The 18,376-nt window shown below is 51.5% G+C and overlaps 1 protein-coding gene across 12 annotated transcripts in view; it reads left to right on the forward strand.

Moving 5' to 3' along the window:
* NAV2 (neuron navigator 2) overlaps positions 1-14,365 on the forward strand; it is a 397,127-nt gene extending 382,762 nt beyond the window's left edge. For all 12 annotated transcript variants that reach the window (XM_032357750.1, XM_032357752.1, XM_032357753.1 and 9 more), the window contains 4 exons: positions 886-1,082; positions 1,939-2,057; positions 7,783-7,986; positions 10,848-14,365. In XM_032357750.1, coding sequence (XP_032213641.1) covers positions 886-1,082; positions 1,939-2,057; positions 7,783-7,986; positions 10,848-10,973 — 646 coding nt within the window. In that variant the 3' untranslated portion in view covers positions 10,974-14,365. The remainder of the gene's footprint in view (positions 1-885; positions 1,083-1,938; positions 2,058-7,782; positions 7,987-10,847) is intronic.
* Positions 14,366-18,376: the final 4,011 nt, after the last annotated feature.

The raw sequence follows: 18,376 nt of genomic DNA on the forward strand, positions 1-18,376 counted from the left end.
AGGGAAAGCTATTGAAAGTGGACCTGAACTGTGATCATCCGAAATGTCAACTCCCCCAGGCCTGAGATCACGGTCACCTCTGCAGCCAGGTTGTCCTGGCTCATATGTGCTTCCTCCTCCCTCCCCACCACCGCAGCTCCCCGCACACCTTTGCTGCAACCCCTGTGCCTGCCCGCAGCTTGGCGCCCTGCGGGCCCTCGGCTGCACCAGTGGCAGCTGAGGGAGCGTTTCAGAATCCAGATCAGACCAGAAAACCATCATGCTTAAAGTCCTTCAGTGGCTCCCCATCACCTCCAACATGGAATGAGACCCTGTGGGTGGGCAGGTCAAGTCTGAACGCTGAATTACACTGGTCACTCTGAATCTCTGCCTTTTCCCTCAAAGACCCCACACACCTGTACGAAGGTGGCAGCCTGGTCTCCACCCCCTTCCCCAGCCCCTCCTGCTCTCAGACATCCGCGTCTCCGGGAGGCTTCGCTGTTTCCCCGGGCTTTGTCAGGTCTCGTCCCTCTGCTCTTCTACTTCCTCCACTAGACTGTGTGCTTCTGGGGAACAAGGACTGCGTCTTAGTCTTTGTCACAGCCCCAAGGGCCAGCACACAGCCCAGCTTCCAGCACGAGACATAGCAGGCTCAGCGGTTAGAGCTCAGACTCTGGAGCTGGACCGTGCTGGTTCTGATCTTAGCCCTTCTGTATATTAAACAGCCGTTTGATCTCGGATAAGCTGTGCGACCTGTCTGTGCCTCCTCATTTCCATCTGTGAAATGAGGATGGCTGTCGCAGCTCTGTCACAGGGCTGCCCTGAGGGAATTGGGATTTAATGTGTGCGCAGTGTTCAGAGCAGTGAGGCCTGTCCTCGTAACAGAGAAACCTTCCTCTCCTCTAGGTGGGTGCTTTGTGCCAACCACACGGAGCCGGTGAAGGGCTTCCTAGGCCGGTTCCTGAGGCGGAAGCTCATGGAAACAGAGATCAGTGGGCGAGTGCGGAATGTGGAGCTGGTAAAAATCATCGACTGGATTCCCAAGGTCTGGCATCACCTCAACCGCTTCCTGGAGGCTCACAGCTCCTCAGACGTCACCATAGGTAGGTGGGAGGCCTGCCAGGGGACAGACGCTGCTTCTGGGGCCCTGACAGCACTTGGCAGGCACAAGTCAGCCAGATGCCGCACCGTCCACACGGATGAGAAGGGGGCAGAGGGATGGTCACAGCCCGGGCAGACCCCGTGCTGCCGGTCACCAGCATCCGGTTCTGACTCTTTACCCCTCTTTGCACAGCCACTAGGGCCAATCAGAGCTCGCAGCCGGCCTGGGCCAATGCCAGCTCCCTGATGAGCCCCTACTGGCAGGCTCCCCCAAGGGCAGGGCACCCGGCGACATGGGCTCCACTTTAAAAATAAAACACAATCAACATTCCCGAAGCTTAGGGTTCAGAGAAAAAAAGACGGATCATCCCACCATCCTCACCTAATGTTAATTGAGCTTCAGTGTTCTGTCCTTGTCCGGACATGTAGGCTTTGTGTGGGTGCAAACACAGCGTGCACACAGGATGCTCTTTTCTTTTTTATTTCCCGTTGTCCCCGGAGCATCTGTGTTGAGGCTCCGTTTTCACAGTCCTCCCCAGGGGCTGCAGAGTAATCAGCTGTGGCCATACCGTCGTTCACGTAACCTATTCTCTTCTCTGACGCTGGGCGCACCTCTGGTTCCAGCGGGCAGGGTTCAGCGTTCGTCACATTGCAGTGAACATCTCTCCCCTTAAAGCCTCTCCTCTCTCTCTCGGATGATTTTCTCGTAGGGAGAGAGATCCCGGGGAGGCAGTGCTTACACTGCCATTCAGAAAATCACGGGGTCCCTCCTGTGGGGTCTGTTAAGACCGTGGCTTCTCTTCACCCCTCCCCCGCCCACCATTTCAACTCTGACTGATTTTTCCCTGTGGTCCCCAGGCCCGCGGCTCTTCCTGTCGTGCCCCATCGACGTGGATGGCTCCAGGGTGTGGTTCACCGACTTGTGGAACTACTCGATTATCCCCTATCTCCTGGAAGCCGTCCGAGAAGGACTCCAGGTGAGGAGCACACTTGCCACGGGCCTCTTCAAAATTGGGGGGGGGGGGGGGGGGACTGTTCTGGTGACCAGAGGAGTTGTCTGTATCTCCTCCATTAGACGTCCGAAGGCCGTGGCGTGACTGTCCCTCACAGGGGAGGCCCTCTGTCTGGCCCAGAGTAGGACATATCCTGACTCTGCCACCGTTAATGTGGGACCCCAGGCAAGCTGGCAGCCTCTCTGTGCCCTAGCGCCCTTGCAGACAGAAGGGGAGAGTGACGGTCCTCCACCACGAGGAGTCACCATGAGGGTTAAATGCAGTCGTGGCCAGAAAGGGCCCAGCGTGGTGAGCGCACAAGAGAGGGAAACGTACAGTTTGGGAAGCAGTCTTTCCTCTGCTATTTGACTGAAACCCTGCCTTAGTCCCGGGACTTGAGCAAAGATTTTTTTTTTTTTTTAGTTTTTGTCTCCATTTTTCAGGAGAGAAAAATTAAGGCTCAAAGAGAGTAAGTGACTTGCCCAAGGTCAGAAAAGGGACGCTTGAAGAATCTGAGATTTGAGATCAGGCCTCTAGCTTGAAATCCAGGTTCTAAGGCCTCAGCCCCAAAGTACTCACTACCTGCCACTGGGACACCTTGCCCCTCCCCCCCGCCCCCTCCCCCCTGCCAGGTAGGACCCTGGGGCCCACAAGGTTGCAAGTCCCTACAGAGCAGCAGCTGGAAGGCAGCACCGCTCGCTTCTCATGCAGCCCATCCTTGAATGCTACAGGCTTAGAATCGGATTGGAGCCTGCCCCAGGGTCACTGTTGAGCCTGGAGGCCCCTGGAGAAGGTCCTAGGCTTGCAGCCCCCACGCTGAGTAATGAGCAGGCATCAGACACAGCGGAAGAATGCGGGAACCCATCAGGTTCCCAAGGGCTCCTTGGTTTCCTCCACACTGGGCACCTGGAGACCCAGGAGGCTGTGTGCCTGTGGAGGGCATAGGAGGGGGCACCTCCACATGCATGTGTGGGGTACAGCCCGTTCGTGGCTGCAGTCTGTGTGTGTCACTGCTGTATGTGTGGCTGAGCCCAGTGAATATGGGACGGCTTCGTGCCACGCAGCGGTGCCCATGGTTTCCAGGGGCGTGTGGGACGGCAAGAACTGGGAAAGGAATGTGCTTCTTGTGACTGCTGTTCCATGGAATGAGGGCAGGTCCTGCAAATGCAGGGATCTGCGGAAACAGAAAAGCACTCTGAAGGCAGACCCGCACGAACTTGGGCAGTCCCTTGGTCAGCCCCAAATTATTCATTGGTCGTGTGTGAAGACCATTCCCTGATGGCAGCATTTCTCCTGTGTCTCATAGCTTTCGTAAACAAAGGTGTGAGGATTTTAGATCTTTGCAGTAAGAATCTCCCTGGGTAGATAAATTCACTGGCCTGGGTCACCGGACCCTAATTTAGTCTTTAATCAGATGATCTGTTAGTGCACAAAGCCAAGCGGCTATGCCGTCATTCTATTTTCTTGGGCCAGCAGAAGCTTGTCTTACATGCTGGACTCCTGAAGTCTGTTGCATTTCGGAAGCCCCTCTCCTCTGTTCACCCTCTGTGGCTTCCCGGGGCTGCGCTATGCCCGGCCCCTCTGGGAGACCCCCATGCTGCTCAAAACAAGTAGAGGAATTAGAGGTGGAGGAAATGCACCATTTCCTCTTATTTCTGCCTCGCCTTTCGCTTGTTCATTTGCTTCTTCTTTGCTCCAAATTTATCTTGTGATGACAGATAGGGAGTGACTTCAGAGCGTTCTTGGAAGAACCCCTGGGCTTTGTTGGTGAAAGACCGGCCTCCTTTGCGCAGTGAGCCCCAAACCAGGAGTGGGGAGACACAAGGAGTGCTCCAGCCTTGAACTACCCATCAGGTGGCTCCCTGTTGGTCCTCACCCAGGGTGGACGTGCCAGGATCCTGCTCCTTTAGACCTGAATTTCAAAGGCCTTCTGGGCACAGTGTAAACTGCCCTTCCTGGGGTTCATGGTGAAGGAGCACTGTGTCTCCTTCCCACCAGGAGTGAGAAGGCAACAGGTTGAAAGGATTTGGGGATGGTTATAGACCATTCCATCGGGGGCAGGGAACAGAGACATGCCACCATCTCATGGGACTTACCAGTTTAGTGTGAAGCAAGGAAATCATGACTTCCCTATGCTGTGAGGTCATTTGAAAGACCATCTTTGAAGAGTGTGCCACAGTTAGCATTTTACCAGGCTGCTTGGAAGTGAGCCACCTTGCCCCAGACCTGTGACCTCATCATCCTGGGGAGCCCAGGAAAACCACCAGAATCTGCTGATTCAAGAGGAAACCTGGTGTGCTCTTCAGGCCTCTGGTTTTGAAGGAAGGTCTGCTGACGTTGACTGAGGGCTTGCTACTTGCTGGGTGCTGACGTTGACTGAGGGCTTGCTACTTGCTGGGTGCTGCTTGGGGCCTGATGTGCATGATCTCTTTTATAGTTCTAACAGCTCGAAGATGACCTCGTAAGTGAGGAGACAGGCTCACGAGAGTTTTTGACTATTCGCCAAGTCCACTCAGTGGGAGGAGTATGATGAGCCAGTGTTGGAACCATCTGGCCGACTCCTCCATTCCTTCTGGGATTTTCAAGCTATCCTGAGGACCCCCTAATTCCCAGAAGCTTCCGGTGGCTCAGGGAACAAAGTGCTGTATTTCATAGGGTGGTTTTCTCCATAAGATTTCATGTAACCAAAGGTTGCCTCTCTTTTAAAAAAAAATTTGACCCCCACCCTCCACCCCGCCCCGAGTTACCGGAATCCACGCTGACTATGTGCTGGGCACTGTGTGGGGTCACTCCTCACGTGACCGGATGAGATGAGCATGTGGCCATGGGGGTACCGTGGTTCAGAGCAGGCAAACAGGGCCTCTGGTGTGGAGTCAGAGGCTCACAGAGGCTCAGGAGTTCATTGCCATTGTCTCAGCCCACAGCTCCTGAGCCATTGGGCATGCCAGGTGCCTCCCTGCCTAGGGGCAGGTGAATGTCCCATCTGTCTGTCTCTCCATCCAGCTGTCTCAGCCGCTTCCCGGAGCTGCCTCAGGGCCCTGCTGCCGTGGGGCCAGGAGCTTTTATGATCATTCCTCTGCCTGCCACGGTCCCAGCCCAGCCATTCATCACTGGGTCTTGAACATGTCTAGTGGCGAGTGTGGAAGCTTGTAAAAATATTTTCTGTCCTTGCAGATGATGTTCACATGGGCCTAGTGTACATTTGTCTGATGACTCAGTTCCCAGTTCTGTTCCCCTTTGGAGCTGTCATCGTAAACATTTGCTGAAGTGTCTGAGGTCTTTAGAGCAACTCAAAGGACTCGTATTCCCTTGTGGGGCAGGGGAGAGTGTTGGGGTCTTTATCGGATGACCCAGCCGGCGCTGAGACCCTGGGCGAGTCTCCTGTCTGTAGGTCTCAGGTTCTCTGTGATCTGAGAAGCTTAGACTAGAGGAGTATTTTCTCTGGCTGGCTTCTGTGAAGCCCAGAAGATTCTCCAGGCTACTCATTGGTAGGGTCAGGGGAAGAGCAAATATTTGAAAACCACTGGGCCATATTATGTCTAAGGGCTGGACGAGCTCCACATCCCAGCCTTTTTCTCTACGGCCGTGAGTCTCTCCTCCTCCAGACTGACTCCAGAAGTAGGGCCACGTAGTAGCTCACATGTGAGGTCTGGCTTGGGAAAGGCGGCCCAAACCTCCCTCTGGTGGGAGAAGCTTCTAAAATTGTAGGCATGTTTCTGATGAGGAGCAGCCTTCTTCAGTTCTGAATATCCCCCAAACCCGTGTGTGTTCCCTCCCTTCCTGGCATGCACGCACGGGCACACGCCCACATCTTCCCATCGTCCCTTCGTGCGCAGACTATGAACAGCCTCTAGAACACCAGGCTGAATCCTGAGACTCACCACTGCCCCAGGTGAGGGAAGATTTAGCGACAGACAGGGTCAGGGTGCTAGACGGGAGGGGTGCAGGTGTCTGAGAAAGCAGTGAGGTCATAGGAGGGTGTGTGTGTCCTGAGCGTGGGTGGAGTCTGTCACCAGTTGGGGGGATGGGTAAGCCCATGTGCCGTGCAGGCAGAGTGGGTGGCTTCCCCGACAAATCAGACATAAAGGTCAGAGATGCTGTTCGCAGCCATGACTCAGCCAAGTTGGCGCATCCTTGTCTGGTGGACAGTGGTCTGCCTCTCCCCGGCCTGGTTTTGGCTGAGTCATGTGGCCTTGCTGATACCAGGCAGACTCAGTCAGGAGGGGTGGAGAGGGGAAGAAAGGCCCAGACAAGGAAGCTGAGGTCCTGGGTTTGAATGTGACTCCTCTCCATAACCTTTCATGGTTGGTGCTTCTGTTTAGGCCCTGACAACCCCATCTGGTAAATGAGGCCAGAGGACCCCAGTTCCTTCCAGCTGGGGCAGCCTAGGACCCGGATAGATGTGATCTTCTGGGCAGTCAGAGCTCAGCTCTGCTCTGTGAGCAGGTCCTCTCACTGCCCCTCTCACCTGTAGAAGTCATGGGAGGGCAGAGGGAGCCACCAGGCAGACAAGGTGGTTCAGGAGTCTTTGGTCTGTATACCCCGAGGCTCCCTGTCAAGGGGGAGCCTCCCAGAGCCACAGCCAGCACCGTGCTGGGCGAGCACACCTACCACGTCTCAGACTCGGGGGTGTGGGGAGGCCGGCAGACTTGGATTCCCATTCTGCTGCCTTTCCTCCCTGGGTCTGTCCCCTCAACTGGGACACTCGGGCACTCGTACTTCCCCTTGGAGTCCCACGGCGGTTCAGTATTTGTAAAGCGTTGCTGACAATGCCATCAGCTGTGAGATGCGGCCACCTGTGCTGATGTTAGAGAGAAGATGAAGACGAGGCCTGGTGGCAGCCCCGCTCAGGGAGGGGGGCGTCCTGGGTTTCTGTCCTTGAAAGACAGTATAGATTTCCTGACATTGCCAGTAAAAGTCACGGCAGTAATTTTATCATTAAGTCGTTAAGGCTTAAGAAAAGGTCTTAAGTTAAGTGAAAATGTTGTTCTCTGTCAGTTGTTATGATTTTGAAGGATAATAGTTGAGAGAGAGACTTAAAACTCTGATACCAGTGCCTAACCTCTGTTAATAGAGTGCTGGCTTGAAAATGACCGGTGCTGTCGGGAGGGGCTCTGAGAGTCCGAGCTGTTCAGGAAATGGGGTTTTATCCAACCGGGGCTATTGGTGACCACCACTGTGGTGTTGATGCCCAGCCCTTGATCTCTGTGGGAGGTCATCCTCAGGGAGTAGGACGCCTCCAATGGGACACTAGAGCCGGCTTGTGTGAGCTGATGCTCAGCACCACCTTCCTACTCCAAATTCCATGATTCCATATTGGTAGTTTGAAATGGGTCATAGGAGGAGGATTTACGCCACAGAAATTAGCAAATGCTTCAAATCACGCAGTTGGGGCTGCTTTTCAGATTGAATCGCAAAGCATGGAGTTTAGGGGGACATGGCGAGGCGGTGGCAGAGCTAAGATGTGGACCCAGGTCAGCCTGACTCCAAAGCCAGCACCTTTGACCCCTGTATCCCATTGCCTTCAGTCTTAGCACATCAAGCTGTATGTACCTCGGGTGGCTTCCTTCCTTAGAATTCTGGAAGTGGAGTTGCTGCATTCGGAAAGGCATCATGCTGGGCTTAAGGAGGTTTCCAAAGGCTGCAAAACCAGGGCTGCAGAAGAGGTCTCGGGCCACTCCCAGACTATTCCTTCTTTGCCTGTTTCCAGCTCTATGGAAGGCGGGCCCCTTGGGAGGATCCCGCCAAGTGGGTGATGGACACCTACCCCTGGGCAGCCAGCCCACAGCAGCATGAGTGGCCTCCCCTGCTGCAGCTCCGGCCTGAGGATGTTGGCTTCGACGGCTACTCCATGCCTCGGGAAGGGTCTGCGAGCAAGCAGTTGCCCCCCAGCGACGCCGAAGGAGACCCACTGGTGAGTCTTAGCTCCCGGAGCGGCTCAGCTTTTACTGAGCACTTACTGTGTATTGGTTGTGACGCAAGGCATGCTGGGAACAGAGACGGGACCGAGCCAGGGTCTCACTTTGGAAGGCTGGACCGACCCCAAGGTTAGTCACACTTTTGCCAACATGCTCTCTCATGATGTCAGTTTCTCACTACAGCCTTGAACCCTCTGACATTTGTTCCGGTGTAAGGTAAAAGGTTACGAATGTGATTTTTTTTCCAGCCTCAACACCCCTATCCCACTCTTTGCCCTCTGACTAGAGTGCCACCTTTATCACGTGCTGTCCTGCCCCATTCATCTCTCCCACTAGTGACCAAGCAGAGGCAGCTCTCTGTTGCTAAGGAGCAGAAGGTTGAGCCAACTGATCAGGAGCATTGGCACAGAGAGGTCTGAGGCCACGAGGGGCTCCCAGGGACAGGGCAGCCTGAATACAGGTCCCAGGGCCAGCGACCTGAGCTTAGTCTGGGTAACATTGCCTGAGCTTTTTACTTACCCCCATCATTACAAGAACAAATAAAGGCCCTTTGAGAAGAGCCTGGACAGGGACACTAACACTATAATTACAGTGTTCTCTGCCTACGTGAAACTGTGAAATTAGACCTAATAAATCGAAAACTCTATTAAAGAAGGTGGAAGCACATATCCCAGAGCCTCCCACACTTAGGTGACCATTATCATGCCTTCAGTTTACCCTTGAGCTCCCTTGGCAGCTAAGGCAAGAGGAACAACACAGCAGAAAATAGGGCGTGCATTACTTTTTTTTTAAGTTCTTTTTTTTTTTTTTTTTTTTTTTTTTAGATTTTATTTATTTTATTTGACAGAGCTCACAAGTAGCAGAGAGGCAGGCAGAGAGAAAGGGGGAAGCAGGCTCCCTGCTGAGCAGAGAGCCTGATGCGGGGCTTGATCCCAGGACACTGAGAATCATGACCTGAGCCAAAGGCAGAGGCTTAACCCACTGAGCCACCCAGGCCCCCCTTGCATTACTTAATGAAAGAACACATTCATAAGGGATGCAGCAGGATTAAAAGACAGCTGACTTGTTGTTCTTTCCCTGATGACTAATTGATTTGCTTGATAAATATCATCACCATCATCATCATCATCACTGCTGCTGTGAGTTGTCTGACATCCTTCTGACTGGCAGGAAGGAGCTGTGGTCCTGGGAGTTTTTCTTCAGCAGGAACTATATTTTAAGTGGGAGTGTTTGCAGAAGAAAGGAACAGCCACATCCAACATGACTTATGGCCACAGCCAGAGTCATGGAGATGTTTTTGTAGCTGCAAGCTCATGAGCTCTTTCCTTACATAAAAAATAGAATTTAGGAGATCTCTAGAGGAAAACATGGCTCCCTCGTCCCCAGAACCTCTTCTCTTACGCAGGAGTATTTGTGTCCCTGACTAAACATAAGGGCATTTAGGTAAAGCCTGGAGCTCTTGGAACCATTACACAGAACTCTCCCTCCAACCCCAGGTCCCCGGAAGTGAGCTGTGCTGGGCAGTCACCCCCAGTAACAAATAGATACTTGGTATTTCTCCCTGCCCAGGGCCCGCTGTCTCTTGCTGACCGGTTTCTCTCTCCCTCATGAGACTGAGACCTCTGGGAGAAGAGGACTGACTTGTTTTTTGTTCGAGAATATACACTGTAAATACACTGGGGCTGTTTGATGAGTGAATAATCGCTGCCCAGGATTGCCTGTTGAGCTTTGGCTCCACCTTTTACCCAGTCGTGGCTACACCAATAGGCCCCGCTGATGGTGGTTCTGCACCCTGGCTCACCCAAGGAGACCATGAGGCATCCTGAGAGGCAGCTGACTGGGAAGCAGCTGGATTTCATGCCCAGCTGCTTGGCATCTTGGCCCTAGCTCAGAGACACCCTTCTTTCTAACTAACTTGCTACATAGAATCAAAAAGACACAATTTACAGTTGTAAATAAAATTCATTCCTACTTCCCCCTTTCACTGGCAACCAACAGACTATAGGCAGGGAAGGTCTCAGAACATTCTTTAAACTTTTTAAACAAATGATGGTGATGATGGCACGGCAGATGTCCTTTATTGAGACCTTCCTACGCACCAACCCCTGTTTGGCGGTTCTGAGGCTCCTCCTGTCCTTCGACCCTGTGAGACACAGGTGCTCTTGTTCTCTCTGCTCTGCAGAGGAGGACTTGGGGGCTCAGATATGGTAGGCACCTTTCCTGGAGTTTCCTGCCTCAGCATCCAGGCACCTCTGTGCTTTGTGGCTCTGCTTGTGGCTGGTGCTGTCCTTTACCTCCCCATGGTGGCCTCGGCAGGAGCGGGAGCGTTGCCAGCTCCAGGCTGCCCTCTGGCTAGAGCCAGACATCCGCATGGGCTTGTTGCTGTCCAAAGGGGGAGCCATGTGCCTCACTTATCAGCGGTGCCCAGGCGGCTGGATGGGCATCTCCACGCTGCCCGAGGGCTGTGCTTGGGTAAGGTGTGTCACTTGGAAATACAAGATAAATACTGGATTCGTAGAAGACTTCCTCTTTTGTTTTCTGTGCTCTGCCTGTATTCACTCAGTCCACACCCATAACGTGGTAGGACAGGTACGATTGTTCTCATGGGGCCAATGAAGAAGCCGAGACACAATAAGGTGAAGTAACTTACTCGAGGTTATGTGGCTCCTAAGTGCTAGAGGCAGGATTGGAAACCTGGAAGCCTGGCCTGAAGTTCACAGTTTTGTTTTTTCATCCACGGCCTCTGCTGTGGGCTGCAGCCCAGGGTGAGTCTGGAGGACAGAGCAGGAGCCTGGAAAAGTCCGGAGGCGGATGACTGCCAGGCCGAAAGCCGCTCATGTTCTCCCTCTCTCCCCAGATGAACATGCTGATGAGGCTGCAGGAGGCGGCCAACTACTCCAGCCCCCAGAGCTACGACAGCGACTCTAACAGCAACAGCCATCAGGATGACATCCTCGACTCGTCCCTAGAGTCTACTCTGTGACAGGGGCCAGCCATGGAGCCTGCCTGCCTCTCCCCTCCGTGCCCTGCTCCATGCGCGTCCCCTGCACCCCCTGAAGATGACCTCCTGAGCCAGCCCCCCGGCCGCAGCGTGAGAGCCGCAGGGATACCCAGACCCCTCGTCCTCCAGCCTCGACTTGGGTGCGGGCCTCCTGGGCCAGCCGCCTTGGCACCGCTGCCTTCCACAGTGAGACCTGCACTATCTCATCGTTTATTTTCATTATCGTTTGCCTTGTTGCCGTGACCTCCCTCAGACACTGAAGTTACTTCTCGGGAAAGGATCATCACCGTTGAAATGGTAAGGTTTATAAAGAAAATACACACACACACACACAAACCAAGAACCCACTTGGAAGCTCTGAAACCCAACAGCATCGTGCTGCGAGCTGCCCAGAGCAGAGAGACTGGAGCCAAGCTGGAAATGTGGGCAATCCAGCTGCCCCTCCACACTGACCCCCTGGCTGGGTCTTGCCGTGGGCGCCCGCCTCTGCCTCCCCGCCTTCCCCGCGGCCGGCCACGGAGAGAGCTGGTGCTAAGAGCGCGGGCGCGGCCCAGTCCCACTCAGCAGAGCGCAGAGCACGGCGAGGGGACACCTTAGGCAAACGCGAAGCCCGCTTGCTGTTTTGTTTGGCTTTTTAAATGGTGCTCTCCTTCCCCGAGGGGTATTTTTGCCTGTTCCCGTTCAGCCACACCTCCCAGACCCGGCAGCCTCTGGTCGGTCCCGAGCGTGAGTGGAACGTGCACGAGCGGGTGGGACCACGGCGCGGACAGCGCGCGCGTGTCTGCGCCCTCCCCCTCCTGTCTCCGTGAATCAGGTTTTTCTTTCTGCAAACACTGTGGCCGGTGAGAATGAGTCTGTTTTGAACTGGTTACCCCCTTGCAAATGAGGTTTGAGTTTCCCCGCCCTCTTCTGACTCTTTGATTTTGAAGATTTTCCTCCCCCCCCCCCCCCACCCCAACCTTTGGTCAGAATCAGTCCTTTGGTGAAAGAAAGAACCGCAGGAGTTGAGTTTCGGTTTGGTCCTGCTGAGTTCTGGTTGTTTGGTTGTCCATCCCCACGGTTTTACACCTCGCCGGGCCCTGCTGGGGCCGGGGGTGGGCGTGTCCTTTCTAGGAGGACCAGGACCCTATCCTCCACGCGCGGGTGAGCCGGGACCTTGCCTTTTCTTCTTGTCCTCGAGGCTTCAGAACGCACATCGACACCTCAGGCGTGCCAGCCCCAACCTCAGGTGGGGTGCTGAGGTCACCTCGCACAAGACTTGCACTTTCCTCAGAACCAACATGACGCAACTCCACAAGGGGCCGGCGGCCGCTCCCTTCCAGAAGCCCCGGCCTCCGTCCAGACGAGTCTTGCCTGACCTCTTCGGTGCTGACCTTCCCAAAGCGATGCCTTACTGGTTTTGTACTAACCGTGTTCATTTACGAGTGTTGTGCCTGCCTGGGGTCCATTATTCTTTTTCTTGTTTTCCCCATCAGAGCAAACAGGGCTAAAAAGTCATCCACTCATTAGGAGGACTCAAGTTGCTGTGACTTTTCTCATCCAAAAGACTCATCTGTGTGGATGCGTGACCATGGGTAAAAGAAAAAAGTAAAAAAAAAAAAAAAAGATGCATTTTTTTTTTTTAAAGATTCTTATCAGTCTCCAACTAACACTCTGCCTGGACAGTGATCTGTCTGATGCAGGAAAAGGCAAAAGTTCCAAGTCCACATGACATTGCTGATACACACCCTACTAGGATGTGTCTTCAACATACTGGTATTTCCTTTACAGAGAGTGGTATATCTGTACGTTGTTAGTTTATGCTTTATGAAGAGAATCTCTATCAGGCCCCGGTGGGGGTGTCTCCGTTAACGATCAGGGTTTTTATTCCACCTTTCACACTTTCTATTTCTGAAGGTCTGTCTCTGTACATTTTTTTCTCATTTTCTTACCACAAGAACTTGACCTGAAACTGCTCGCATGACATTGGATGATACCACTTTCTTCCTCCTTAGAGGAAAAGGAGAATGTGTCCCCTTAGCTAGTGAATGGAAAAGCTCTCCGTGCTGTCCTTGCTCTCATCTGCGTAAACTCAGACTCTCTTGTGCGCAACCTTCGTTAGCCATCTGAGTGTGTGAGTGTGTCTTGTTCTGTTCTGGTGTTCTTTTTGTTTTTTTTTTTTGTTTTTTTTTTTCCCATAAAAACTTCAAACCATGAATTTAGCCTGTGACCACGGGCCACACCCTGAGCCTTCTGGTAAACCTGAAGAGTGGTCCTTCTCAATCTGTTTCCCAACGATGACCTTACACGCTCATACTGTGAATTTGGGAGGAGATAAAATGGACTTCTCCTTGGGGGCAGTTTTCCCAGTCACCTTGTGAGTAGACACCTGCTAATATTGTTTGAAACCCTCCTCCTTTTTTCTCACCTTCTCTGTCTTCTCCCCTCTTCTACAGACTTCCCTTCCCGCTGGGTCCAGGTTCAGAACCGAGACCTCTGTCCCTGGTGCTACCTGGCTAATGACCGGTGATTTCAAGTAGGGTAGCCCTTGTGTGATTCACAACTCCGTGTCCTTCCTAAAGTTTCGGGAAGCAGGGTTGTCTGATATGCACATTTCTAATTTTGGTCATGTTTTACTTTAGTGTCACTCACCTTTGACAAAGTGACTTTGTACTCATTTAGGGCTCTGTCCGAAATGCTTCCAGTTTGCCTTTTTCTACAGTTAGGCTAATTTTGAAATGTATGAAATTCTATGCAACATTTATGTTGAGTTACCAATGGAAGCCAAAAGTCTTCTTCCCAAACTGCCAAGAATTCTACAGGCCATAAATGAGATGGGAATATCTTTTAATTTAAGTTTGGGGGTGGGGAGGGGTGGGACAAGGAATGAGACTTGCCTAGACCTTTGTTGTGTCTTGGGGACATTTTTTATTTCACTGTCGATGCTTCAACTTCGAAATTCTGTGGACTCGAATTTGATCATGGCGAATCTACTTCAAAAGGAAAAGAATCCAACTTCGTGGATATTAAATGGAAGGTTTGCTGTTTTAATCTAGTTGTTTCCAGTGGAGCAGTTGATGAAATATGTCCTATAAGATGTACATTTTTTCATTGTAACATAGAAATTGTAAATAATCGATTAAAGTGCTGCATTTTGATGAATTTTTTCTAGCCATTTTTAAAGAGAAAACTAGGAATTGAGTATTTTGTGTACGGTATGTTTCCTTCCTCTTTCCCTCCCGGCCTCTCCCTATTTAATTTTCATTTGTCATGAGGTTTTTGGATTTGCCAATGATCTACTGGAGATCACGCCCCCACGTCATAGAGAATAAAGCCGATGATTGTACCAGTCTTAAATTATTCATGATTCAATAAAATTGATGCTTATTTATTCAGATTAGTGGTTTGGCTTTTCTTTGCTCGAGCAAGTCCTCGTCGGAGTTCGACTGCATGGCAACAGCAGCTGTTCTGGAGAAAGATAGACAGCAGGGAGAGCCCGTAACTCTAGCAGACCTACCTTCGTCGCAAAGTCGTCGACAGTTTCTCCTCTAACTTTTTGCTCCTTGTGTGGGGCTTATTGGAAACGCAAACCTTGGGACTCCTCTGAAACTTGATGAGTCCTTGGCGATCCTGTGGGAATGCAGATTCTGATGGAAAGGTCCAGGGTGTGGCCCGAGTGTCTTGATTTGTAACCTCCTCCCCGGGCATGCCGGTGATGTGTGTCCTCCGCCGCGCTGGCAGCAGCAAGCCCCATCGGTGTCCGGGCAGACCGCCAACGGACTTCTTGGCACAGGCAAAGTTTTTGTTTTGTTTTGTTTTTTAATGTATTGAATACCTATTAATAGCCAAATTGCTTTCCCAAACACTCCAGTATAATCCACAAAAGGACCCTGAGGAGGTAAATATTCCTACTTCCATTTTACAAGTGAAGGAAACAGGATCAGAGAAAACCACTTGCCAAGGATCCTGTCAGCTAAGAAGGCTGGGAGTTGGGAGTTCCAGCCCCGTCTTCCAAATCCAAAGCCTGCCTTGCTGGGCTGCTTCTGACCTTAGGGGTCCCGTTCCACCGAGCAGCTGGCAGCCATCGCAGGGCATAGACCGTGGCAGATGAGATCACCTCTCAGCCTTCACTTTGAACAGCAACAACAAAAAATTTAAAGGCTTGAAGCGAGGCCTGTGGGTTCTCTGTGAAATAGACCCTCCACGGCTGACTCCGCGGCCAGTGATGTGAGCGGCTCCGCGTCTATCAGGCACCACAATGGCCCAGCCCAAGGGAGAGAGAATCCAGATGTTCTATAGAGGTGGTTTTTCCTGCCGGTCAGAAAGAACGAAGGGGAGCTGGTGCAATGGTTCGGCAACTAGATACCCTGAATTCCTAAGATTTCCCATGTTGAGTATCTGTTCTACCCATTGCTACACAGTCTTGTTCTCATGTTCTCGAGGATATAGGATCAGCATAGGCGAAGGGCATGATGACTTCAAACCACAGTATCCACTTCTAAAACCCATGCCCTTTCTGCTACAGTCTCCTTAGGTTGGAAAATTACCCTTTTTATTCACAGATAACATTATGTACTTAAGATAATCCAAAAGAATTCGCAGACATTATTATAAATAGTGAGTTGAATACATCAGCTGGATACAAAATCAATACATGAGAATTAACTGAACAGGGGCGTCTGGCTGGCTTAGTCGGTAGAGCATGCAACTCTTGATCTCCAGGTTGTGAGTTCAAGTCGCACAGAGGAGGTAGAAGCTACTTGAAAAAAATAAAAAATAGTCAACATCTTTATGCAGCCCGAGTTTAAGAATTTCAAAGGTACCAGTTTAAAAGCATCAAAAATATCTAATACCTAGGAATAAATAAAATACAAGATGGGCAAGCCTCCCACACAGAAACGTGTAAAACATTGTGGAGAGAGATTGAGGAAGACCCAAACACATGTGGAGATAAATAATGTGTTTGTGAATTAGAAGAATCAGTGTTGTGAAGGTGTCAGTTTTTCCAAAATGGACTATAGATTTGACGCAATCCCACTTGAAAGTCCAACACAGTTTATGGCATTGACGAGATGATTTTGAATGTATTTAGAAATGCAAATGGTGGAACATAGCCAATGGGGAAGGAAACTGAGATTTCTCTAGCAGATACTGAGACTTAACTGCCATAGTCATTAAGACAAAGAACAGGAACCGACAACAGTTCAAGATAGACTAGACATTCCCCAAATAAACCCAGTACATGCTTGCTTTACTGCAGAGAACTGTAGCATCTCAGACCAAAGGACCTATTTCCTGGAGAAGGGAACTTGACTGAGGACACGTGACAACGGGATCCACTCGTTCCTACTGGTCAAGTGGAGGCTGACCTGTCCTCTTAAAGACTCAAGGCACCAGCTTGAGAAAGCCATTCTGTTGGAGCACTGCTTTCCAGGAAATGGTTCATGTTCAACCACTGGCCACTATTTGTTGCTGGGTGCCCAACAACTAGAATGTGTAAGTCTGGAAACTGAGGAGGAGAAGTAGGAATGGCTCCCTCCAGCAACCCACCTGGGGAATTTCTTGCTTCCTGCCCTACAACTTTAGGTTCTGCAAAATTACAAGTACCTGTCCCTGTGCGTATGGGCAAGAAGGCAGGAGGAGGGGTACTTCTCTTCTTCTAGCACTTCTACCACTGCCTTTAAAACTACGTCTGCAGTGAGATCACTTGGGACTTCGGACGCTGGCAGGGTCACTGACCCTGATTATGATGGGGAGCTAGCCTGTTCCATGAGAGCAGGAGCAAGGGTGTCTGGACTTGAGGAACTCTCGGGATATCTCCCGGTCATTTCCAGGGGCCTGGTGATAACTGTGAATGGGCCTTTGCTGCCACCACAGCCCGACAAAGCCAAGGTAGACAGTTGCTCAAAGCCTCCAGGAACGAAGTGCTGGCTGAGGGTATCACAGAATGCAGGACTGAGGAAAGGATGCTGAGGATTGGTGGTGGCCCTGGGGCCAACTGTAGCAAGGAGGCCAGCTTGTTCCAGTAACCCTCCCATTCAGAGTCTTTTCTTTGGAAATTTGACCAGCAGCTGCCTTGGACTTTGAGTAACAGAATAGACTTGATGCACCAAATGACCGGTCTGAGCACTGCAAGGCACAAGCTGTGGCAAACACCTGGCATGCTGACAGTATTCCAGTGCAAGCCCCCATGTGTCCCTGCTTCCCTGCCCGAGACTGTTCTCCAGTGCCACGGAAGGTTCACAGCACCGCGCAGGGGATTCAATGGCCTGAGGGATGACCCACGGCAAATAAGCAGTCAGTGGAAGGATGCCCGGCATTCCCAGCCTCCATGGGATGAGTGGGAGGCACAGTCTCCAGGGCTCTCTAGAGGCTCCCGGTGAGACTGGGTCTAGTGGCCCATAGTGCCAATCAAGGAGCTCTTCATGGCTTTCTCCCTTCCTGGTGACCTTCATCTACTCCTTCTCTCAGAGCTGCACGAGGATGAGCAGTGAAGGCACACCCTTGAGAGTGAGTCCGCCTCACGTGATGTGCTCCAGGCCCCTCGCTTGGCTCACCCTGGTCCCAGCGCCACCCTCAGTCCTGCTTCCTGACCCCACAGCACCAATTAGCTATCTACACTCACACCCTTTCTCAGGATCTGATAGGACCGCTCAGCAATTCTATTCTTAGTTGTTATTATGGATTGAGTGGTGTCCCCCTAGAAGGACATGTGGAAGTCCTCACCCCCTGAACCTCCACATATGACCCTATGTAGAAATGGCATCTTAGTCCAGATGAGGTCATCCTGGAGTAGAGTGAGCCCTTCGTGCAATACGGCTAGTCCTTATAAGAAGACGGTGTGTAGATACGAGGGAAGAACACCGTGTGAAAACAGAGGCGGAGATCACAGTGGCCGAGCTGGAAGCTCTAACAAGCATGAATCACAGGTGTTCCTTGCTTCCCCCAGAAGCTGGGCAGAGGCAAGATCCTCCCTTGAGTCTCAAAGGGAGCATAGACCTGCTGACTCCTTAGCAGGTCTTTTAGGTTTCTAGCTTCTAAAACTGTCAGAGAATACCTCTCTGTTGTTTTAAGCCACCCAGTCTGTGGGACTTAGTTATGACAGCTCAATTTGGTCAGCCCAAATTGGTAGAGACAGCTCCATCACTATACTCATACACGCAAGAGAAATACAGACACACACACACACACACACACAAATACATACATATGCCAAGAAATAGGTACACAATTGTTCACAGCAGTTCTAGTGTTCATTCTAACAAAACCTGGAAACAACCCACACATCCACTGACAAAAGGACGAACAAAATTGTGGTAGGTCAGTGTCCTACTGGAGGGAACATATTTGTGAGTAGATATTGAGTTGAATGTTGAGTTGAATGAGTAGATATTGAGTTGAATGCA

The sequence above is a fragment of the Mustela erminea genome, chromosome 9 (genome assembly GCF_009829155.1).
Source record: "Mustela erminea isolate mMusErm1 chromosome 9, mMusErm1.Pri, whole genome shotgun sequence".
In the NCBI taxonomy this organism is placed as follows: Eukaryota; Metazoa; Chordata; class Mammalia; order Carnivora; family Mustelidae; genus Mustela; species Mustela erminea.